General features: G+C 37.5%; 1 protein-coding gene across 2 annotated transcripts in view; it reads right to left on the reverse strand.

Annotated features, from left to right (window-relative positions):
* Nucleotides 1–26,790, reverse strand: part of LOC141349030 (receptor-type tyrosine-protein phosphatase mu-like) — a 218,549-nt gene that overhangs the window by 82,521 nt on the left and 109,238 nt on the right. For both annotated transcript variants that reach the window (XM_073857824.1, XM_073857819.1), the window contains exons 8-11: nt 16,934–17,242; nt 15,298–15,407; nt 12,553–12,754; nt 11,905–12,007 (exon numbers count right to left, since the gene is read on the reverse strand). In XM_073857824.1, the coding sequence (XP_073713925.1) occupies nt 11,905–12,007; nt 12,553–12,754; nt 15,298–15,407; nt 16,934–17,242 (724 nt within the window). The remainder of the gene's footprint in view (nt 1–11,904; nt 12,008–12,552; nt 12,755–15,297; nt 15,408–16,933; nt 17,243–26,790) is intronic.

Here is a 26,790-nt window from a genome sequence, read left to right on the forward strand (position 1 = left end):
ACATGAGCGGCAGTGTGCATGAGGTTGGCAATTTGTCAAAACACGCCCAAACCAGCTTCATATAAGGGCTTTCTGTAGCGCTTGTCCACAGAAAAATTTAGTGCAGTTTTTTCACTGAAGCAAAAGAAATCCATGATCATATTTATTATTGGTAATGTTCTGTTTTGTTTGCATTTTTGATTTGGGAGGTTTTGCTGTCGGAAGAGCCAGAGGTGCTGAGTAATGCTGCGTTCACACCAACTGCGGTAGAGGCATCAAGCGTGAGTGATTTCAATGTTAGGTCAGTATGAAGACGCGTTGACGCATGTCTGGAGGTCTCGTGGCGCGAATGAGGTGTTTAGCGCGGTGCGGTAGACGCAATTCCACCTCATTTGCGCGAATGGCGCAAATTGAGCATAGCCGTGGGAAACGCGCGAGTTAAAAAACTTGAACTTTATTGGAAAAACGGGCCGCAATAACCAATCAGGAGCTTGCTTTAGTAGTGATGTGATTACAAGAAGCGAGCGGAGTCGCAGAAGCCCCTCCCATGACGCGAATTTCCGCGTGAATGTCTCGATGACTAAAAATATCACACGCAGCTTTCACGCGCAAATGAAGCGAGTAAACTCAAAATGTTTACACAGCAAACTAGACGCAGTAGATGCGAATTTGTTTCTCAAACGCGGCTGGTGTGAACCCACAGTAACAGGTATTGGTAAAATAAATTATACATATAGATGTAATTATGACGACTTAATATGACTTCACCCGAGACACGCATCTGTATCAAAAATAAAACAGACGGGTGGTCTAGACCAAGTGATTGAAGTTTAAACTTCTCATTACATTATATTACATTATGTGTACATCAGGCATTAAGCAGACACTTTAGAGATTTTAAAAAGTGAGGAAGCAAAGTGTGAAGGATTAGTCATGACACGCATCTTCTTTATGTGTAGAAAAAATAATATAGCCTATATAAAATATCTAATATTTATATACTGTATATAATAATACATATAGAAAATATTATTATATAAACATAATAATGTCAATAATATATCAACATTATTAGGCCACATTATAATTAGTATTTGATTATAGCATACGTGGTTATTGCGTACGTGTGGTATTAGTTGTTCTTGAATTTTTTTGTACATTTAGAAGAAATTTTGTTAAATCATGATTTGTTCGTAAAAACAAAATTTGTGCGTACTCATGCTTAGTGAATGAGACCCACTTGTACTTATATATTATACATGTTTTATCATTTTAAGCTTTAAAGGTGGGGTGCATGATCTCTGAAAGCCAATGTTGACTTTTGAAATAACCTAAACAAACACGCCCCTACCTCAATAGAATCTGGACCTTCTTTTGATAGATCCGCCCAAAGATGTTGGTTAGTAGACACTTACTGTTGATTGGCTTCAAGTGTGTTTTGATACTTGGGCCGACTCCCTCTTCCAAAGCATTTCTCAAACCCCACCTTTAAGTGTATAGAAGCAGTTGATCTATGCAGGGACTTAGTTCAGTCATTTTCAGAAATTTGTTAAACTCTCAGCCTGTTATACACATGTTTGTATTTCCCGGTATATAATTGGGTTTAAAAGCGTCCTCTTGTTACAGTGATAGAAATCCTGCCATCATATGAGTTATTTACTTTCACTAGATTGCCGCCTATTTGTACGTTGTATTGTTTCAGTCATTTCAAAAGTGGATAGGATTTTGTAAATGTTGTTGTCTGATTCTGAGCCTAGTGAAACACTGACTCTGTCATGTCAAAGCAGATTTAAGAGGATCTCAATGTTTAATGAGCTTGTTAAAGGATCCCATCAGCAGGATGCGGTTGAATTCTCCAGGTCTTTGGCTAAGAACTCTTCAAACTGTTGTTGACCGCTGTGGTCTCACACAATGACTCCCTGAGCTCCTAAACTAATGAATTAAAACCTCCAACAACAGTGGGCTGACAGCTACGTCCCAAAGCCGAATGAGACCGCAGATGGAATTAAATGAGAAGAGTGACGAGGGTTTCCTTTCCAAACAGAGATGATGAACAGACAACACAGAGAGATTAGAAAGAGGAAAAATCTTTGTTTGGACAGGACAGATATCACCATCAAATGTCGATGAAATAAAGATTTTTTTTTTAAATCACACTTTTAGTGTTTCTGAAGAGATTTAATAGGCTGTGTCTCAATCAGCGCTCTCTTGTTCAGTAGTCAGGACACTCAGGGCAGCCCTTGGGGTTATGGGGCCCTAGGCGAGACCTTGAAAATGGGCCCCACTGGTGTAAAAAATTTCAAAGCAATGCAATTTGAAAAGTGAAATTAAAACAGACAAAAATGAAAAAGTATATATTTAAGTGTAGAAGTTTCTATTAAGTGCAACATATTAAGCAATGTTGTTATAGTGCAACAACAGTAGTGCAACAGAACTACAGTACTGTATGTATCAATACAAATATCTTTGATATTAATACAGAATAATTACTATAGGGTGATACAGTATTCTGTATACTGTTTTTGAACTCTACTATAGTATATTTTTAGTATCTTAGAATTTTACTATACAGTTTACTGCAGTAAATTATATAGTGTAATAGTCTTTTGTTTCATGTGGGTTAATTTAGAAAGGCTGATGGAGATGTTTTTAAATTAGCATAAGCTTTAAACAATGTAAAGTAGAAAATAGGCCTACCACCTTGTGATTGCTTTTCTTTCTCTTTATCTCTTCAGCTCCTAAAAGGTATTGTTTTGATGTCATAGTTTTCCAAAGCTTACCACCGCAACCTCACTAAAATAAGTCTTGTTTTTATCTTTATTGAAATATGTAACGTAAACATTGTGTTATTATACAATACTACATTACCCATAATCCAAAACATTTCATTTCCAAGCATGCGCAATGAGACACACCTCCGCAAGCGCCATCGCATCATTAACATTATGCAAATTAGCCCGCTCTGTTATTTTGTAATGTTTTATGTCTTTACTTATAATAAGGTTTTGTATTTATTATCAGTTATCTATTATCTGTAGATTGTTGTGTCCTGTTGTTTTTTTCACATACCGTCTTTGTGATCCCTATTTTAATCAATAAGGTCCCTGCGCATGCAGCGTGAACTGCCTGCTGATCGCATCTCTGAGATTTGTGCAATGACAAAATAATTTGTATACATGGAGGGCCCTCGTCTTGTCACCTGTATTGCCTGTTGCACGGTCCGGCCCTGAGGACACTGATCTGGGAGTCGGCCATTTTAAATCCTCCTAGTGCACTGAAAGCTTTGTTTCCTAAAATTTCCCACAATGCAACACAAAACTCAGAGCATTGATGGTCCCTATGTTTTCTTACAGGAAATCAAATGACCTTTTCTCAAGCTCTCCAACTGAAAATCCCACGAGTCAACTTAATAAACTTCATGAAACGTGACAGCACTTTTATAAAGACAAATGTTTGTTTTAGTTTTAATATAAACACACATTGCTAAAGAGGAAGGGACCACAATCTACTTAATATTTAAATGTAATATTCCTCTACATTTATGCACAGACTTTAAGGAGTGTTTAAAAATGAAGTCAGAGATATGTTGATTTTGCTGGTTGTTGATGAATAACAGCTGTGAATTATCATTAATACTATATAAATATAACTAAGAAGTCCCTTGACCTATAAAAGTGCAATGAGTAAAAATGTCCTGATTTCTTTAAAATAACAAGAATACACCTGTCTTTACTAAACTGAAACATGCACGTGTGATTGGTTCAGACAGAGAAAGATTGGAGATGGTGGTTTATGCAGTGCTGTGAGCTGTGGTGGGTCTGGATTCAGGCCGATCTAACTGACACCAATTAGAGGCCGTCAGCCGGGCCGGTCGCTCGCTCGGCTCCTCGGATAATAATTCTGGAGGATTGATTCGTCATCGAGCTGCCCGCCTCTGATGCTGTGAGTCTGTCTCTCTCTCTGTGTTAGTGCTAATGGATGAGCACACAGTCCACCCGTATGATCGACCCGAGCGCTGGAGTGATTCTGTGTGTCCGTATCATTACTGACAGACCCCTGGACACATCAAACACCTGACCCTTCTCTCATCAGCATCATCTCATTCTCACGTAATCACAAAGAGAGTGACAGACAGCAACTAGAAAGGCCTTACAGATGTTTATGAATCTTTGATCTTCACAGAAAGTTGAATTCATAAGATTAGCACTTTGAAATTAATCTATTTATAATGCAGTAAATAATAAACATGTTGTCAGGGTTTCATTTATTTAACGGAGATTATACATTGATGTCATTTAATTATTTTCCGCATCGTTAACTAGGGCTGTAACGATTAATCGTGTGTTTTATTAAAAATGCCTGTCTGAAATCGATTCTGAATCGATTCTGTGTTTCATGCGCAGCTTGTGCGTATACTACAGCATTTGGGCAGTAGGAAGTCTTTATCAATCTAAAATCACTATGAGATCGAGTCGTTTATAATGTGGATTTAAAAAAGCAACACTCGTTAAACAAAATTATTCAAAAAAATCGTTATTATCATGAAAATACCTGAAACAATTTGAAGAACAGCCATATAAATATTCCTGTAGACATTTCCTGGAATAGCGTTTGTAATGCTACTTCTTCTGTGGCACAAAGGGAGTTTCTGCACGAGAGCGCCCTCTGGCTTTTGGATGTGCCGGGATTTCACCGTAATTCATTAAAATTCATTCATTGAGAAAACGCGCATTTCCGCGGTTAATCGTGTACTGTATTTGTGTGTGTGTATTTATATATATAAAATAATTACAGACAGTGCACACACATAAATTATGCAAAAAAATTATTTTGTATGTGATTAAGTAAGGGATAATGTAGAGGCAGCTGGTAGTTATCGGGAAATAAGCCCCTTCAGTGTGATCAGGACCTGATGCGAAGCGGAGGGTCTTGTATCACACTGAAGGGGCTTATTTCCCGATAACTACCGGCTGCCTCTACATTATCCCGCTTATTACACGGCTACTTGTCACATAAGAAAAAAACCGGACATGAATATAATTTGTTTTAAATTAACATTTTTATCCTTCCGCGAAACTTTGCACAGTTGCATAAAATGATCGTAATACCTTATTAAGATCCTCTGCTTCATACTTGTCTGTCTCCATTCTTTCTTTGAGAAGTTTTAATGCCCATTCTGTATTTTTTTGTGTGTTGGCTTCGTAGCTGTCATGCTCTATATTGTCAAGTTCAGTCTCAGTAAGCTGTCTGTGTCTTTTCGTGGTTGTCCAGTGTTTGTCACAAGATGGTGCCAAACAGTAATCTTTATTGATCTTTATTGGCGCGGAGCGATTTTACTCGTACAAGTAGTACCAGCTATGCGTTATTACTTTGGAGCGGTTATTATTTGAAAAGAACGAACCTGCAAATGTCTCAACTGACCAATAAGAATCAAGCATTCCAGAGGGCCGTGTAATAATCGCAATGAATCTTTTGACAGCCCCATTTAATATGTATACGTTATTATTTTAACCTTGTCTCCATATGTTCTCCAAAAAATACTAGCAGTCTTTGTCATATATGCATAGCTGTTTATTCTTTCATTCATTTGCATTCATTCATTTATTTATTCCACTATGGTAAATATGAGATTGAAGGCTCTTGCGCTGGAATGAGCTTCTCTATGTTACGATTAAACTGAAACTTCATTACGACTGCCAGTAGGGGGCGAACTCCAACAGTCGTGTCTGAATGTGGTGTACAGTGGAAAGGCGGCTTTAGCCAATGATACGATGTTTGCCAATACCACAACAAATTCTGGTATACTGTTTTAATTTGATTCAATTCAGGTGTATGTCAATCGCTTTATCGATTATTAAACAGCATGCATCTGTCTTTTCACACCACCACCGATTTGTTGTTGCATTGAAATCTGACGCACACACAGTGAAACAGTATTGTCAGTAAATGAAAATGCACAATTTACGTGGACATGTGGAGTGTCAATGTAAAGATACCTATATCAATATCTTACGTGTGGCATAGAATCATTATAGGGTGTACACCAAACACAAATTCAATGTTTTGCGTGAGTAAATTACATGCAAAGTCACTGCAAAGACGCAAACTGACGCGGGGTGATGTGAATGACGCAATGCAAATTGGGCAGTGCAATTGCTGCGAAAATGCGCTATTTGTGCAAGTTGAAAATATTCTAGTTAAGCAAAAAATTCACATGACAAAAAGTTTAATCCTGCAAGACATTTAAGAGCGAGGAACGCAATGCTTCGCGTTTGGTGTGTACGCAGCATTAGGCATTCAATTGATGCATCGATCCACATGAATGTATTGTTACACCCCTAATGACAACACACACTCAGTAAACAGATAAAAAATACACATCTCTCAGTTGTCTTTCATTGTAAAAGTGTAAATTATTTTATCAGTACTACCTGCATTTGATTTATAAAACTATGCATTTAATGTATGTGCTGTTAGTGAATGTGGTCTCACAAGATCACGGGTTTGATTCCTAGCAGGAACTATATTAAATGCAGTATCTGTCAAATAAATGTAGAATTGCTAAAGGATTTAAACGCAAACTAAATGAAATGACATTAAACCTTGTAGGTGACAGAAACAGATGTCTGTGTTGGATCTTCCAGACTCTTCTGGCCCCGGGTGCGAGCGATCACTGAAGTAGGTTGAAGAGCGTAACCAATCACAGTAAGCGTTTCAGGTTGTATTTCTCATTGCTGTGTTTTTTAGTTTGTGAATTGTCCTCGGGCGTTTGGTGTCGAGACAGATCGGTAATGCTCTTAAAGACACGCTAGACGCACTCGTCCCCTCCGGACACACGCGTATGTGTGTGTTTTCACAGAGATTACGTGTGCACGAGTGGGTGGATTTGTGTTTCTAATGACTAATTACACATTAAAAGTGAAACTGATTTGTTTATTTCTCAGCGGCTGGTACGAGGATTGTAAACAGAGGATTGCGCTACGCGACTTGTTTTATCGTTTATTCTTTGTTTAATCTCTGTTGTTGTTTTCGCTTAAAGCTCTTGTGTCATTTGATGCGTTTTCTTCAGGCTCATATCAATGACAAACATCTGCTTCAGCGTCTGCGACCGTATTTTCCTCCAGCTAATCAGATGGTTTGATTACTCGTTCAGAAGAAAGAAAATGTAAAAGTGATTTCGTGATTATTTTCTAGCTGGAAATACACAGCTTGCTTTCAGCTCGCAATAATGAATGGGTGATATGAATAATGATGAGGGATTATTAATAGAATAGTTTTCACTAAAGCACATTTTAAAAGGATCAGGATGTTTTAACATAAGGATCTTACGGGAATTCATACATATTTTAAGAGTTGGGTCAAATCGTACAAAGAAAAACAAATCATACGAATTCTTTCAATCTGTTACGCGGTTATGATCGCTCGGGCTAAAGTTGTGCTAACGTAAAAGGGCATTGGTTCAATTCTCAGGGAACACAGATATGAATAAAAGGGGATATACTGTACGCTACTTTATATCTTGTTATGCACTGTAAGGTGCTTAGGATAAAAGCATCTACTGAATAAATGTACATTTAAAAAAAATGCATTTACTTTTGGTAAATAAAGTTGCTGTCAAAGCCAAAGCTGTTACCACGTCCAAACCCGGTGTTAAAATGAAATTAATCCAGACTTATTTGTTTCCAAATCTTTTTCATAATTAAACATTCGTATTTCTATTTGAGTCACAGTCTGACCTGAGAGAGAGAGAGAGAGAGAGAGAGAGAGAGAGAGAGAGAGAGAGAGAGAGAGAGAGAGAGAGAGAGAGAGAGAGAGAGAGAGAGAGAGAGAGAGAGAGAGAGAGAGAGAGAGAGAGAGATTAGACCCAGACAACAATAATCAAATCTTGATTTTCTTATTTTTCAATTTTGTTGTCGACGAGTTGAGAACATGATTTGATCAGATCAGATTAGATGATAGACCCTTAAACGGAGAGTAAAGCTTGTGGTATAATCCAGTACTCTTGTCAGATTCAGGGATTACCCCGGTAAACATGACTGTAAATTATTTTGGGTATTTAAGGGGTACACAGTCATGTGTTGTTTACATTAAACTTCTGTTCTAGAAAATGTCATATTAAAATTCATTCTTTATAATATTCTTATACTAGATGTCACAGCTTTATCTGAAACATTGAATTATAATGTCTGTGTGACCCCAGAGAGATTTCTTATTGCTCTTTCATAACTCAGAAAATAGGATGACAGTCTCAGTTTTGTTTCATTTAAGCTTTTGATATTTCTACATTGGCAAATTGAGCTCAGTTTTTGACATTGTTGAGATCTCTTCTGAAGCTGAACTGAAAACATTCAAGATAACTGGAAACACAGATCATCTCACTGTTATCTTCAAGAAACAATTGAGATATCATAAAGATCTGTTTATTTTCTTCTATCTGGCATCACTGTTACTGCTCTTAAGCCACTTTTTCATTATTATCAGTGATTATCGGTGTGTTGTTATATTTGCGCTACCTACTTCTGTAACATCATACAAAACCTGGGATGCTGGTGTTTCCCATACATTTATTTGATATGTGTCAGTCCGTCACAAAATTCAATAGATTTTTGGACATTGCGTTCATCACTACCTCTGTCTCGCATGACAGTTTCTGTAAACATCCAGCGCCAAACTCACTTCTATTCTTTCATACAACTTTCAGAAAAGTTTTTCCCAACATGGATACCTGTTACGTATAATTGACCCCATATTCCTTTTATGGGCACTTCCCCTGGAAAACCACGCCCACATGTCAATCAGAGTGTGAACGATGAGGATGCTCATCAGCATTACTGCATGTGACAGCTTTGTTTTATATCAAGACTCAACAATGGCACGAAAGAAGTGGTGACAGAAGAGTTGTGTTTCAACATCAAAATACAACAAGAGTGATTCAATTGTCAACTTCTCAATATGCTTTCGAATCGCTCTTGCGGTATTTTGCAACTTTGCATGTTGGTTTGCATGAAGCTGAACCCACGCGTTGCCATGATTTTGGAAATGACTTATAGAGAGAGAACAAAATAACATTTTAGTTGCATAACATTACTTAATGGAAACACCATGATTTAAAAATTACTTTTTAAATGACATTTAGCAAATAATGCTAGTGTTTTGAGCAAATCTTTAATGGAAACCAGGCTACTGTTTGAACCTGGTCAAATCTGAAAGACTGACTGAAAGAGTCACATCTATAGAGAACCATGGACCCATAACACCCTAGCAACAGATTTAATTAAAAAATATTTTTCAAAAGACATAAATGAGAAGTAAAGTAATGAGAATTTCAGGGAAAATACACCTCTTAAAAATGCCAGAATAGAAAATATCTGAACAGTACTAAAATATTTCACTTAATTTCTTCAATGTAATTTCTTATTTCTTTCTTTAATCTCTGGCTGATAAATGGCCATGACATTTCTATCTGAAACTGACCTCTGTTATGTTAAAGTTTCTAAAAATGGAGGAAAAAGGAGAGAGAGATAGAGGAAGAGATTGAGAGCGAGAGAGATTGTGCTGCAGCAGTGACAGACAGATCAGCTCATGAAAGTCTCTTAACTTCTTTCATGTATTTTCCTGAAGTCACTCAGACTCTTTGTTCACTGCTTTAAAGGTGCTGTTGAATGTAAAACTGTATTTATGTAGGAATAGATGAATAATAAGAGTTGTGTACATGGTAAAGCCTCAAACACGATTGTTTCCTAATTCTTATGTAAACCTCGTGCATGCAAAAGACCGCTGGAAAACAGACCAATCTCAACATAACACCAACTGTGACGTTACAGTCCAGATCTACACCCCCGACATTAAATTACACATTAAATTAAGTACAATGTTGTTACAATGATAAAAACAAAGTTGTGACTGCCGAGTTAGCACTATATGCTAGTTAATGCTATATGCTTGCATTTAGGCTGAAGTTCTACTATTGACGTTATAGTTACGTTTTGCAGGTCCATACTGAAAAAACAAACAAACTGACCACTCAGAAACGTCCATTAACAATCTCCAAACAATTGATTATTCCTCAAAATCTGTATATTCATTCGATACAGAGTCAAACATAAGATCTGTTTACACACACACAGAGCTACTGAAGGAGCTGCTCTGAGAAACAGCCAATCAGAGCAGAGCTCAAGATTTGTATTATTCATGACCCTTCCAAATAAGGTAATAATAGACCATTTTAATCTAAAGGCAAATCCTAGGGTTGTAAATGGACATGAAAAACCATTTCTGGATAATATAAACACGTAATAAAGCCACAAACGTTCTATGTAGATATCAGAGAATAAATTACCAGATTATTACAATGCATTCTTTGGCACCTTTAAAGATCGACGCTCACATACAGAAATCCACAAACAATACTTTATAAAAAACAGAGTTTAAAGGGAGAAGTAGAGAAACATTATAACCCAGTAAAATTGTTCTGGTCGGGAATCAGAACCAGATCATGTTCATCACTGCCAAAACAATGCATTTGATCTTTCATTACAAGTGTTCCTCAAACATCTGAACAAGTGTTTGAATGAACACACACAGTAATGTGCAGGGCCGGAGTGGGACCAAAAAATCTACCGGGAAATTTCGTATACCACCAGCCCTCCGTGGTAAAAAAAATGTCTCGTAGCCTATTTGTAGTAAAACTATAGGGTAATACAAATCGTAATCAATTTGCCCCCCCCCAAAAAAAAAAACATTTTCATTATATTAATAAAATCATTAAATCATGGTAATTTTCCTAAATGAGTAACTATACAAAATGATGAAAGACGGAGATGCGCACCTCAATCAGCTATTACATAACAGAGCGAGACCAGAGATGAATGTGCTCATAAACGGAGTAATATGGAATAATTTGTGCATCTTTGAATAACTGTAAGAATATTTCCTTTAAATATAATTTTGTCATATAAAGTTTTGAGAGATAATAATGTTTTTTCCACGGTTATTGCTTATTTATTTTAACGTGTTTGCCGCATTACCTCAGAGTGTATTTCAGTAATATTGTTTTTTTTCTGCTAATAATAATACAATTTACATGCCAATCCTGCTTCCTTGTCTTTTTATTCATTTCATTAGCTGCCTGTTATATTAAGTTATGTGGATATTTAATGGCATATGAGACGTTCATTGCCGTTATATTATCTCTAATATTCAAATCATATGCGGAATAATGTGTGCATCTTTGAATAACTGTAAGAATACAGTTCATTTGAAAATAATTTTTGTCAAAGTTTTGAGAAATAATAATGTTGTGAGGATATTTATATATTTTAGTTGAATACTCTCGTCTATTAATATGGAAATCAGAAATCTAATAGTAGGAAATATAAAATGTGATACTGCAAAGTTACCCTTCTAAATTGTATTTATTATATATAGCCATATGGAGATAAACCTTTGCAAATGTGCTGATTTTATCCATTCAAGTACTGACCACCAGGCTAGAGATTTTAAACATCCTTAATCCACACTTTCTATCAAATAGTTTCCGCTTGATGGATCAATTATCAGACCGCATATGTACTGAAATAAACAGGTATTCGGCGACGCGGCTTTTCACATCAAAGGCCGACAGGCTATGGCAATTTGGAGAGGGGCCATTCAATAATCCCCCTATATTTAAAAAAAATCCTAAACATGGTTAAACCTGGCGAACAGGTTGAGCACTTTTATATAGCCTACTGTGTTGAGCAAAGAGGCTGCACAGTTTGACCGCCAGACGGGGTTGCTATATAACTTGCAATGTATAACTATTATCCATTATCAGACCGGCCCTCGCAGCCTCAAAACACTACCGGCCCACCGGGAAATGTCCCGACTCTCCCGAGGGCCACTCCGCTACTGGTAATGTGTGACGTATGTGGATTGAGTTCATACCTGACAGGAGCTCCTCTGCTCTGTGCCGGCTTCAGAACGACGGTCACACTGCTGTCTGATTGATTCAGAGGCGTCTCCTGATCATACACAGGCATTAATGGAGCTGCACACACACAACATGACAAAATAATCTTTCAGATGCTGTTTCAATAATATCAGAGACAAATATAGCAACACACTGCACATTTGTGTTAGCAGTGCAAAAAAAATCTATGCCTCAAATGCATGGTTAGTCACCTTAAAGCATCTGCCAAATATGTAAATGTAGTGTACTGGTTTGTAAGTTTTATTTGATGTTATACCACGGGTCTGTTGAATGCTGCATTCTGATTGGCTGAGAAATGTTCCATGGGTGTTGATTATTTTTCTGTAAACCGCACCCCTAATTTTTCAAATGTCTTAAAAATAGGCACCAGAGCCATATTTGTGGTAACCGTGGTATAAGCGGAATAATTGACTCCGGTCCTCCGAACTATTTGAAAACAATGCACACCTGCGGTGTAAAGGCACTCCGCTTCGCGTCGTGCCGCATTACCACCTTGGTGTGCATTATTTTCTTATAATTCAATGGCCCGTCGTCAATTATTCCTTACTGAAATCATCTCCTAAATGAAGAACTCGAGTCTTTGTTTTCTGCAGGATACTGACCTGAGATCTTAGTGGTTGCCTGTGTGATGGCCGGCGGTCCGTAACCTTTGGCTGTGCTGGCTCTGATGGTGAAGGAGTACGTAGATCCGGGATAAAGACCCAGAAAGACGTGACTCGTCTCATTTCCGAGCTTATTCACTTTCCCACTTTGATTGGAGAGATCCAGCATGGGATCAAATGAGCTGACAGCTTTATATGAAATCTGTAAACACACAAATCATTCAGGTAGATATGCATTAACTCTTCAACATTTAGTCTGTAATATAAACACATCTGACGGACATCTTGTTGAAGTTTCTTCATAAATGTACAGCTCGTATCTACTTAAATGGGAAAAGAAATCAACATTTAAAAAACAGTTTGATAACGTTACTTTTCAGTAAAAAAATAAGGTTACATCACATCTGAAACAATGACATCATCATAGATATTCTTCATTTATTCAAAAAAATCTAGTTTTGTATACAAAAATGCTATGTTTTGATATAAAGCATCATGAAGATGTGAGATTGCAACTCCAACTAACCCTAACCCAATGACTTAGTCTAAATTCACATGTATTAATCTCAGCCCAAACTAACTCACATTCTTAAATCTCATAATGAGATCACGCATCAGATTTGTCACGTCAACAATCACTTTCAATGCGAAAAAAACACGTTTTCTCAATGCGAAGAAATGAATTTCAGTTCCCAAACCAAATTGATTCCAGAAGTCTTTGAGTTCCAGCAAATTAGAGTCTATTATATATCTGAAATGCTTGAAGGCTTTTTTCAATTATAATCCGGCACAACAGAGAAATGAATAATAAAGCGACTGGAGTCGTGTTGAATCTTGCTTCTTATATCTGAAGAGGTTTCTTCATTACGACATTAATGAAGCGTCACACTTCAAACCCTTTTGATTTGCGACCTTTTGATATTGAAATATTTTCTCAGGAGCTGCTGGTTTATCAGAAACCCTGTATTGTTATTAGTTTCAAATTATTCCAGTCGGAACAAATCACACTGAACAACGTAGGACGAAATATTAAACTCTCATTTGAATGTGTCAACATTTGACTGATGTAATTCATTGCTTTGGCTGCAACAACTAATCGATAAAATTGATAAAAATTTGTTGGTCTTTGACATCACATGCTCCCGCAGCACTGTCGACAGCGCGGACACGCGTCTGCTTCATAAAGCGCAAACGGTGCAACTTATAAAGTCAGGCGCTGTATCTGGGGTTTCTGACGGTTGATTTTTTTCTGCAGGGATTTGGTTCATTAGTTGTCGGTATTTGGGCTATGAATAGTCATTGGTATGCTTTGTGCTGGTTTTGTTGCAACCCTGACTGGACAATGACGGAAGCAAAAGCGCAAACGAATGCTGGCCAATAAAGGTTTAATTTCGTCCTTTACTATAAGTGAGTTTGTATTTGAGAGTTTGGTTCCAAAACATGTTTATTATTATGTTATCATGTTTTATTGTGCTGTTTATTTGTATTTTCTTAGTTACCAAGGCTTAAATCAAAACAACTGCAGTTTGACTGATATTAATTGGAATGCACAATCACAAAACGAGATTTTTGAAAAATTATCTCATTCTTCATTTGTTCAAATGTAATCTTGTTTTCATAAAAATAGTATTGAACCACAAATGAGGATCTGTTTAAAAATAAGAGGTATATCCAGGTTTTTATTATTGTAACAACACATGTATATCACTTTCATATAATATGGATTATTTATTTTGTTAATAATGAATAATAATAATTCTCATCAAAGTCTAAATATTAAAATGAGTTTATTAAATGTGACTCGATACATTTTGTTTGTTTATGTTTTGCCATTTAAAGATTGTTTTATTATTTAAAAGCTGCACAAACGTTTTAATTTGAGGCTTCAATAAAGTAAAACTCTGTAGTATTCTGTGGTTATTGCACTTTTAAAAGTACACTTCTACACGTGAATACCCTCATTAAGTGCCTTATTTAGCTTTCACAAATAAAAAAAAAATGATTAGTCGATTAATCGGAAAAATAATCACCCGATTAACCAGAAAAAGGATCACTCAATTAATCCAAAAATAAACACTGAATTAAACAGAAAAATAATCACCCGATTAATCAGAAAAATAATCACTTGATTAATCCAAAAAATAATCACTCAATTAATCTGAAAAATAATCACCCGATTACTCAGAAAAGTAATCACTCGATTAATCTGAAAAATAATCACTCAATTAATCGGAAAAATAATCACCCGATTAATCGGAAAATAATCACCCGATTAATCGAAAAATAATCACCCGATTAATCTGAAAAATAATCACCCGATTAATCGGAAAAATAACACCCGATTATAGGTTTATGAAAATAATCTTTAGTTGCAGCCCTACTTATTGCTGTCTGCGTGTTCTGAAGGAGAGAGAGAAATAGACAGAGAGAGACAAGAAAGAGAGCGAGAGAGAGAGAGAGAGAGAGAGAGAGAGAGAGAGAGAGAGAGTCCATTATAAGAGGAAAAAAATCCCAAACTGTCCTTTTGATATCCCTGCTTGTCAGAGAGTCTCAGTTTGAAGTCTTTGATACTGTCAAATCAAAGGAAAAGCTTCACTGTGGGTTTACTGACATTTCAGTGGTGCTATCTGGGCACACACACACACACACACACACACACACACACACAATGTGACTTCATATAAATCTATGGGATATTTTCTCCACTGTTGAATTGGTATGGTTTACTGTATGTGTTATATTCACCTCGTATTGAGTGATGATGCCGAAGGTCTGAGCCGGTTCTCTCCATTTCAACACAATCTTTTCCTCATACACACTGGCCTGAATCGAGTCCAGAGGAACCTCGCCGGGCACTGACAGGAAGTGACATCACAGAGGATCAAACCATACAGTATGACCGATATGAACATGCATCAATTTAATCTTAATTCTGTCGGTCTAGAAAGACTGTTAGTAATTTGTTTATGCTTTAAATCTCTTGATGGAGCGCCGGTTAAAGTCGACTCATTTGATCGATGACACTGAGAACAGCGTGTATGTACAAGGTGTCTATTTATTATCTAGATTGTCATTTTAAAGACAAGAAAATCTGTTCATTTCTTCAGAGGAGCTCTGCTAATGGATCACATGATGTGATATTCAAGCTAAATGACAAAGCTTTACTGTAGTGGAAGAGATTCATCATCATGTTCATCAGATGAACTGAATCCAATCGAGCATACAGTACATGAGGCGTTCATTCACTTCACTACCTGATATAATAGACTCATCTATATATAGAGCATCACACATTTCATGCACTGAAGACATGCAGATGACAGACTTCATTTCCATTCGATACACTTAAATAAAACCGCTTGGTTATGGTTTCTTTTGTTCAGAAAAATGCATGAAGAACTTTGGCTGTATAGGATTCTCGAGTCGATACATGTTGCATTAGCAATTACTGTAAAAATAAATCTAATTTGTTAATCTGATTGTAGGTTATTTGAAAAAAGGAATATAGCGCAAAACTGAAATGGAAATGCATTTTCACATTTACAGGTCACCTGACGTGCATAAAAGTCACATGATCATTTTTGAAATATGCCGTGGTTTGTTTGATTGGAGGACAAGACAGAAGATGTGTGGTCGACAAGTATATGACATCAAAATACAGCAAGAGCGATTCTGGGTAATTTCTGTTTGACCCTTAGTCTAGCCCATGATGAATTGAGACGAAGCCGTGACAGTATGGGGCGGTTTCGCAGACAGGGATTCGACTAGTCCTAGACTAAAATAAATGTAAGAGCTGTCCAAACTAAAAACGACTTTCGTGACATATGTTAAAATACATCAGTGCCCTTTGTTTTGACTCAAAATGCACACAAGTAATGTTTTTAGTAAGGCATGTTTGTTAAAACTAGTTATATTTCCTAATTTAACTAAGGCCTAGTCCTGGTTTAGGCTAATCCCTGTCTGGGAAACCACCCATATATGTGACCAGTGCTGCCTCAATGTTAGTCAACAATAAAAGAAAGAAAAAAGTTCGACATATTTGTGGTAATTTTTTATTTTTCTTAAAAATCGATTGACACCCCTAGGTTCTCTTTTTATCAGCTCTCAAATATGGGTAGGATTCTTTAAAAATACCAAACTTCGAGTAAAAAGCTGAAACAATTGCATTTTTGAAAAGGACTTTTGTTAGATGATCAGATTCAAAACACGATGATCAAAACATACAAATTGAAATGTTGCTTCTTTTATATTTGATAACACAAATAAGGGGATAAACAGTATGCAAATGTCCCTAATCTATACATTAGATTTTTTGATCCTGCACCCATTTTAGTGGGGTTTATTAAATGTAATTTTCTACAGATTATATTTTTTAACTCACCATCTTCATCCGTCTGAATGTGGATTTCAGGACTTTCTTTGACGCCCTCGCGGTTCCTCAGTACGAGTTTAACGCTCAGGTTGGTGTAAGGTGTGAGGTTATGGATGGTGTGCTGGGGGGCGGAGCTCTTGCTGTCATATGACGCCTCCTCTCTGCTCTCCTCTTTGCCGCCTCCTCTGGCGCGGTACTGCACCGTCAGACTGAAGTTATGGCAGCGCGTCACGTTGTAGCCAAAAGGTTCCCAGCGTACCGTAACCTGACGAGATCTGATGTCCAAAACCTTCAGCTGTCGTGGGCCGTGCATGGGCTCTGAGAAGAGAAACGTGGAAGTAAATGCCTGTTAGGGACGATCGGGAATGCAAACTTTTTCTAAAGCGCCTAACGGTCAGGAAAACTAAGATATTTTATATTCACGTTATGTCAAAAGAGACGCACCACGGGCAAAATCAGGTCCTCAAGAGACAAAACCAGCAGCCCACACACACACAAACCTTACATGAAGTTTTTACTACAGGCCCTGAAGGATGATGTGAGAAGTCAAACAATGTTTGCTTGTATGTGAAGCTTTAAACCATCACGTATAAGAACAAGATAAAGACTGGACAGTTGCTCTTTAGCCACACAAATCATAAATCCACACATCTCTTTAAAAAACATTCATTGGAGAATACAGCTCGTGGAAAGAAAGACAAAACAACCTGATCTCAGTTCAGCTCTTGACTTCTGAAATCTGAAATCAGGCACTTCAGATCAAAGCAGCACTGATCAGAAGCTCAGGATGAAAGAAGATCAGACTCAATCTGATCCACAATAACAGAAAGAGAGAGAAAATGAGATTACAGCAGACGTCCGTGTCACCTTCTGTTTATCTGATCCTATACATCTGATATTTATCTTCCAATAACTCTTAAGCAGGGTAAAATAACTGTAGACGAGACGTTTCATCTTTTCAACAGTCCTCAGGACAATTCACAGGATTTCAACCTTGAGCTGAACAAAACCAGCGTTTTTATTTTTAGAAGAGAGGATGTTATGCTTTCAAATCAACAACCATTAAATAAACCTCCTATTACATGTGTTGCTCCGAATCTGCCCTGACTTCAGAATTTGCGAGCATCGTTTGAATGCAGTGTTTCCCATACATACATTTATTTCTCACTCCACCACAAAATCACATAAATGTTTGCACATCGTGTTTATCATCACACCTCCGTCTCACATGACAGTTTCTGTACAAACGCCCGTGGCGTAAGTCAACAAGCCCGCTGAGCCTCGTTTAAGTTACAAAAATGGCATGCATGCAGATGTGCGTTTTGTGGATGTGCCACCACAAACCACAAGTCTGGAAAACATTGGTATGGTCTTCCTGATGGTGGATGTTTTTCATCGCTAAAATTGGGAACTGGAGTTTGGGAACTTACAACAAAGCACAAATGACAACAGGTTTGCTCAACAGCGCACGCACGAAGGTAAAGCTAAGCTTGCATTTAATGATGATGCTTGTAGTGACGATTCTCTCAGAACAATCAGTGATCTACATTTTAGTATCAACTCAGCTCGCCTGGAACCTCAACCAAGGTGGTACTAAAAAACGCACTGCACTCAGTGAAAAAGCCCCTAAAAGTGAGCTGAGCTGACCCGACCCAACCCGTGGGGTCTTATGCAATGGAAAAGCGATAGCTCGACTGGTAAAGCTGATACCAGCAACACTAAAGTCATGGCTTCAATTCTCATATATTGCAAGGACTGTACATGTATGTTAACTTCATACTTATATCTCATGTTGTGTCCCATAAAAGAAAGCAACTCATGCGTGATTGGAACGACAGTGGTTGTATAGATAGGTTTTCATTTGATTTAAAACTGTATAAATATATATTTTCAAACCAATGGCTGGTGAATCTGTCCAGTCAACACATCATCATTTCTGTCATCTGTCTGTCTGCTGAGTCTGGTTTTGTGCTGTTATAAAGATCAAAAGTTCAGCTGATGGGGCATAAACTCGTAAACTAAACAACAGTTCTGTGAGAGTCTAACCCACCACCCCTCGCTCCCCCCTCTCTCTCTCTCCATGCTAATATCCATTTTCATTCCCGGGTAAATCTGAAGTCCATTTCTCTGGACCTTAACATTTTCCCACCTATTAGATCCAGCTAGGGTTCAATTTCCTCTTGCCCACTTTTGAGACACACACACTCACTCAAACACACACAAACTCACATCAGACACATATAAGCAGATTAGTTATTGTGTTAAAGGAAAAGGAAATCTCTTCCTCTTCTTGCATTTATCTTTTTTCATGTCATTTTGCTCAAACACAGCATACACGTTTACTTTCTTTTAAAACCTAATGATTGCATTTTAATGCAAATGTTTAAAGCAGCAAAAATGTTCACGAGCTCAATGAGCAGTGGATGCGTCGCTCGCGCCCTCCTCTAACACAGAAACAGCGCACACATCAAGTACTGTTGTTTTAATGGATTCAATTGTTTTAACTTTATTGACTACACGCACAGCAACGTGACAAATTTCCCCTGGTTTATCAGCCACCCCTCCTCGAGGAAACTGTGCCACAGCTCCATTGTAACACCTCCTTCAGGTAGTCTCAGGTTGGGTACCCTGGTGTTTACATGTTTTTCATGGGAACTGTGCTCCGTTTCAAACTAAACTGTCAGTGTGAGTCCCTAAGGGTGCTGTGCAGTGATACACAAAATCATTGGGTGCAGCGCTCATACAGTAGATGTGTTTAATCATAAATAAACCACAGCTATTGACCAATCAGAATTAGCATGGATTATCACCTGTATGGCTAGTCCAACAACCAACTAGTCAATTAGTGAGGTGGGTATAGATGCTTTAATTCAAGCCTGAAACAATGTCTCTCAGCAGCCCTGCTCTCCTCCAAAATAAAACTTTATCTGATTTTCTCACGTTCACCTTTACTGTCAATGCAAATCACAGTTAAATGTCACAAAAGACAAAACACCGAGAGCAAGACAAGGACGGAAAACCACAAAGCACTAAAAAAAATTATAAAATGTATTTCTGTTTCCATTGCCTGAGGTTTAAAGCGTTAACAAACACATGTACTGCTCCATCTCTTATTATGTTGATGTCTCTAATGTTTTGCTCATGATTTTGATCATAATAGTTTTTTTTAAGAGACCGTTTGAGAAACTGTGATGAAACAGAGAAAACACTTTCCTCTTTAAAAGTGTCCTTGACTGCACAATAACAGCAAATGGTGTGCAGACATCGTAGAGGACAAACAGTGAGGAGGACAAACTGCACAAACATAGCAGAGGACAGACAGTGAGAAGGACAAACTGTGCAGACATCGTAGAGGACAAACAGTGAGGAGGACAAACTGCACAAACATAGCAGAGGACAGACAGTGAGAAGGACAAACTGCGCAGAAGACAAACAGCGCAGGACAAACTGTGCAGAGGACAACATTTGCAGACATTGCAGAGGACAAACAATGAGTAGGACAAACAGCACAAATATCGCAGAGGACAAACAGTGAGGAGAACAAACTACACAGACTATTCAGAAGACAAACTGTGCAGACTATGCAGAAGACAAATTGCGCATACAATACAGAAGACAAACTGCGCAACAATGCAGAAGACAAACTACGCAAACTATTCAAGAGAAAATGTGCAGACAATACAGAAGACAAAATGCGCAACAATGCAGAAGACAAACTGTGCAGACCATGCAGAAGACAAACTGCGCAACAATGCAGAAGACAGACTGCGCAACAATGCAGAAGACAGACTGCGCAGACAATGCAGAAGTCAAACTGTGCAACAAGGCAGAAGACAAACTGCGCAGACAATAGAGAAGACAAAATGCACAACAATGCAGAAGACAAACTGCACAGACAATACAGAAGACAAAATGCGCAACAATGCAGAAAACAAACTGCACAGACAATACAGAAGACAAACTGCACAGACAATACAGAAGACAAACTGCGCATACAATGCAGAAGACAAACTGTGCAGACCATGCAGAAGAAAAATTGCGCATACAATGCAGAGACAAACTGCGCAGACAATGCAGAAGACAAACTGCGCAACAATGCAGAAGACAAACTACGCAGACCATCCAGAAGACAGACTGCGCAAACAATGCAGAAGTCAAACTGCGCAGACAATGCAGAAGACAAACTGCACAGACAATACAGAAGACAAACTGCGCAGACAATGCAGAAGACAAACTGCGCAACAATGCAGAAGACAAACTGCGCAACAATGCAGAAGACAAACTACGCAACAATGCAGAAGACAAACTACGCAGACAATGCAGAAGGCAAACTACGCAACAATGCAGAAGACAAACTTTGCAGACTATTCAGAAGACAAACTGTGCAACAATGCAGAAGACAAACTGCAATACAGAAGACAAACTGCGCAGACAATACAGAAGACAAACTGCAATACAGAAGACAAACTGCGCAGACAATACAGAAGACAAACTACGCAGACTATGCAGAAGACAAACTGCGCAGACAATCCAGAAAAAAAACTATGCAACAATGCAGAAGACAAACTACGCAGACCATCCAGAAGACAGACTGCGCAAACAATGCAGAAGTCAAACTGCGCAGACTATTCAGAAGACAAACTGTGCAGGCTATGGAGAAAACAGGGCAGAATATGTGACAGGTTGTTATGGGATATGAATGAAGTTTTGTGTCTCTCTGATGCATTTCATCATTTATTTACAACACCAATAAGAATTGAAGAAAAATGACATTTGGAAAGGTCACATGCATGAGAAACAGCTGAATACGCAGATTCAATCCGCACACACAAACACGCGTGCACACAAACACACACACACGCGCACACACACACACGCACACAAACAAACACACATCTCTACTTCCTGTCATTCAAATTCCAAAGCATTAGTGTGCAGTGAGCTTTAAAGTGTTTGTGATTTTAAATGCAGCGTACAGACTGAATGACAGATAAAAGAGCACATGAACAAATATTCAGCTCAGGTCGATATGAGACCAGCGTGACCACATTTATCCTTTTCTCAATTTCAAAGTCCTAGCAAATGATTAAAAAAAATATATGACATTGATTTTTCTGCTCCACAAAAGGAAAGCGCTGGAAAATTGTGTGAATGAAGCGTAACTTTAAAAGCTATTGATTTTTAAAACAATTGCTGTAATACCCAGTAATTTTTGAGAAAACTTAAGAAAACATGTGAAATGTGACCCACAAGCTGTAGTGCTGCGTTGTTCAAGTGCTCTTATTTCCTTTATTGATGTGAAAGCCACTTACCAATGATGGGAGGGATGCATGTGCTCAACATGAGGCAGGCGACTGAAACTGTCTGCTGGAAATCTTCAACATTTTACTCGCTCAACAAAGAAGGTTTTGATATCAGTCTGTCACTGGACCGCATCAAGTCTCTCTGAAAGACTGTGAAGGGCTGGATTTGAAACGGGTGCCTTGTGTGTGCTGATGCTGTTATAAACGTCAACAACCAGTAAATACAGCTTCAAAAAACCTTTCTGCTATCAGCTGTACACAGTGACAGCAAAAACCAGAGGAATCCTACACATACACATACACATGCACACGCACACAAACGCACACAGAAAGTTACATTTACGTTATCCTTGAAACTGGGCAAATTTAAAATACTCCCAATGGAACACGTTGAATTTCACCAAAACTTTAATTTTTTGCAAACACAATTTCCCAATGCTTGGATAACACACCTGCATCTCATCAGATTAAAAATAATGGTTAGCGTGGTGTCTGTGATATACAGAAAACCCACCAACACCCATACCCAGCAAATACAGAACGTTCCTCTAACGTTAGTTTTGGAAACCAAATAATAACGTTCTGGGAACATTCTTTTAAGGTTTTTTTTTTGCAACCATAAATTAACGTTCTCATAACATTGCAGGGTGGTTATTTTTAAATAACCTAAAAATAACTTAACGTTAAAGGGAACGTCAAACTAACCTAAAAATAACATTCTATTTCTGTAAAGAAAACTTTCCTGGCTAACCAAAAACCACCCACGGAAAGTAATGTTATGGGAACCAAAAATTGTTGGCTGGGCGGCCATGATTTTTTAAATAACATATCGATAGAGAAAAACATTTTATAAAGCCTGCTAAAGATTTCTGTTCGCAGTCTTTTGACAGTAGTTAACTTTTTTTTTAGTAGTTAAATTTTTCAACTTTTTGCTAAGATATTTATGACTTTTTGCTACGAAAATGTGGGGTTTATGAAATCATGCATGTCCCGCATATTTTGCAAGCAGAAATCTGCAATTTACGCAGCGAAAGTGCGGCATATTTAAAAATGCGTCTCCTGCATAAATATGCGGACCTTGGCTGATTATGCATTGAACCATGCGATCGCATAATCGCGTTTTTCTGGAGGGATCATGCAAAATTTCTGACATCGCTAGAAAATAATTGAGGGCTATCTTTGATGGCAATACTGTGACATTGACCGCCTTTGAATCGCTCTCACTGTGCGATGAAGTAACACCTTTATGAACTACAATTCTAAAAAATAGTTTCACAATGTCTATTTTTCATCTGGGACAGTCAAAAACAGTGTCATTATCCACATAACATTGGTTAATGAAAACACCGTCATTTTGCAATAGCTTTTTTATCGATAGATAAAAGCGGCTGCGATACTCTCACAGAGAGCAAAACTGTTAGTTAGTTTAGGAGTTTATGCCCCGTTAGCTGAACTTTTGATCTTTATAACAGCATAAAATCAGACTCAGCAGACAGACAGATGACAGAAATGATGCTGTGTTGACTGGACAGATTCACCATCCTTTGGTTTAAAAATAGATCTTTACTATTACTAATAATGTATAAATAATTATAATGGTGTAAATGTGAGGACATCTGAGTGAATGCAGGTGATTCATAATAACTAAAGTGTGTGTGAAATAAAAGAGCAGATAACTGATAAATATTGATCTCATTTCACAGCTGCTGTGTAATTCACTGCTAATGCAGAACAAGTAGAGAAAACCTGCAGATGTTATGAGATATTACACTAGATCATCAACTCAATGTCATGTGTGATCTGTAGCACACATGCGCTCATACATGTGCTCACGTGCACACACACACATACACACGCGCGCACGCATGCGCGCACACACACACACACACACAAACACACACACACACAATGATGTAATTGAATAATTTCAGTTTGACATTTAGATGGAACTGTTAGCGGGGTTTTTATCATTACAGCTTGACATTTAAATAATGTTTTCTAAATTATCAGCACATTATCGGCTCCTGTTAATTCTAATGGCTTGCTCGTCTAACCTTTATCATGCAAATAGATTACAAGATTGAGATGAGGAGAAAATGAGAAAACAGGAGTGCAGTGGAGATGAGATGAGACATGAGGAGAATCATTCAATCATCTCATGACCTCCTCCTCCATCACTATCAACTGGATCTGATTTACACCACATATAAAAGTAGCAATAAATCTTAACTGATATAGGGTCGATGGGATAAATAATCACTGACCGCCTACTTTACATCTATACTATATAGCCGGCGAAAAGCTGTATGTAAGGCAATGCACTGTAAAAAGTAAAAGTTGGATTTACTTAAAAAACTCCAATTGGAAACATTACATTTACAGTGAAAAATAAAAAAGTGAGAAAATCTAAGTTAAAAGAATTAAACTTTCACTTTTTACAATGTAATGTCTGAATTCATAGTATTTGAAAAACAGTAGGTGAAAAGTACCCAGATGATCTACTACTTTTTAACAATATATTTTTTTGTATATTTTGAAATATATTTTATAAATAAATATATCTTGAAGCATTTATATTCATGTCGCATTGGAAGAAAAACTTTATATGTTTAAAAGGTTTAAAAAGGTACTTATAATTTTATATTTATGCATGCTTATACATTTTATACTAATACATTTTATACAAACTTTTATATTTTAGCCAGGAAAAATATATAGTTTTTTGCCATATGGGTTGTATAATAAATTGTATAATTTGTTGCCCCTGAAATACATTTTGAAATATGTGTTAATATATGAAGGTTAAAACTACTGTACATATCAAAAATATATTTAATTAAGTTTGTTTTATTAAATTTATTTTCACATTTATTTACATTTACATGTAGTCATTAGACACTTTTATCAAAGTGACTTACAAATGAGGTACCCATAATAATACAATAAAAACATAATCTTATAGCGGTCAATGAGTAGTTATTTATATAATTCAGTGAGTACTGTCACAGTGTGCGGTTTTAGACGCAGGGTGAGAAAGAAGAAGGGCAGCCAAAATCCTGGACTAAAAATCGATCCGTTGATCGGTTGCCACAGTAACGCTGTCACTCAAGTGATTGGGTTCACGAGGTCTCAGAGGACACGCCCACTTTCCTTCATGTTAAAGTGTGACCTTGTGACCTTTGATCTTTAAGAGTGAAGCGATACATCAGTATAACAAATAGGATTGAGTCAGATGCACATGGAGTCATCTCATTAACCCATTATTACTCACACAGTAAAAGGTTGAGGACATTAACTCAAAACAACACAACATCATCCACACGGGCTTGATTTCTTTTTGGGTAGTTTTGGATTCAGGAGACACGCCGTCTCTCTCTTCAAACGTCCTGATGAAAAATATACTGAGCCAATCTGAGATCTGTGCCATAGCAAAATATTTTAAGTGAATAATTTCAATTCTGTCATTGTCTGGAGAAGATCACAGAGTCTTTGTATTCAGAAAAGAAAAGTCGTTTAATAAGTTTGTGTTTAAGTGGCTGAATGAAACATCTTCTCTCAGCACGCCAGCAGAAACACAAACATACATTATCACTGACTGACATGAAGACAGCTGATATGTTTCTTCCTTCTTAAGCCATGAAGAATAACTAGGATATATTTATATAATTTCTCAAACATTTTAAAGTCAAATTTAGAGTGAAAAGATAAAATAGTCAGAAGTGAATTTATCTTCATTAGCACTAATGTTCATCTGCTACCATTCAGCCGTCATCAACTCTGATAAATGACATCAGTCTCACAACCAGAGAGACAGAAAGTAAAAACACAGAGAGAGAGAGAGAGAGAGAGAGAGATAATAGAAATAGACTGAACAGATCATGTAAAGTTGTGTTTGTCCAGCATGAAGAACGACCTTGAGATGAACACAATGAGATCTTCAGTGCTGATGTTGCTAAACACTTCAGTAACCTTCTGAATCTCTCACTGTTCTCCTCACGACAAAAGAAGAATCCTGCATCTTCATTCATGTGACTACAGATCTTCATCTCTGTACTACACAATAACATCTGTTGTCTAGTGGTCACGTGAGCGAGAATAATCAACAGGGCTAATGAACAATCTCTTGTTGAATATCTCAAGGCAACTCCAACATTATCACCACTGAGAGTGTCCACATCATCTGAACCCTTCAGCTCTCTGAACACTTCAGAAACAATGTGACACAGAGAGACAGACACAGATAGATAGACTGACAGACAGACAGACACAGAAAGTGGTAAAAAATGTTAAATGGACGGCATTTATATAGCGCTTGTAACAGACCTATGGACATCCAAAGCGCTTTACAATTTTTACCTCACATTCACCCATTCACTCACACATTCATATACCGACGGCGGTGTCAGCCATGCAAGGTCGGGAGCAGCTGGGGTTAGGTGTCTTGCTCAAGGACATTTCGACACTTGGTCAGGTGGAACCGGGGATTGAACCACAAACCTTCCGATTTGTAGACAACCTACATGAACCACTGAGCCACTGCCGCTTGATAGATAGAAATACAGA

Source organism: Misgurnus anguillicaudatus, chromosome 2, assembly GCF_027580225.2.
Source record: "Misgurnus anguillicaudatus chromosome 2, ASM2758022v2, whole genome shotgun sequence".
Classification (NCBI taxonomy): Eukaryota; Metazoa; Chordata; class Actinopteri; order Cypriniformes; family Cobitidae; genus Misgurnus; species Misgurnus anguillicaudatus.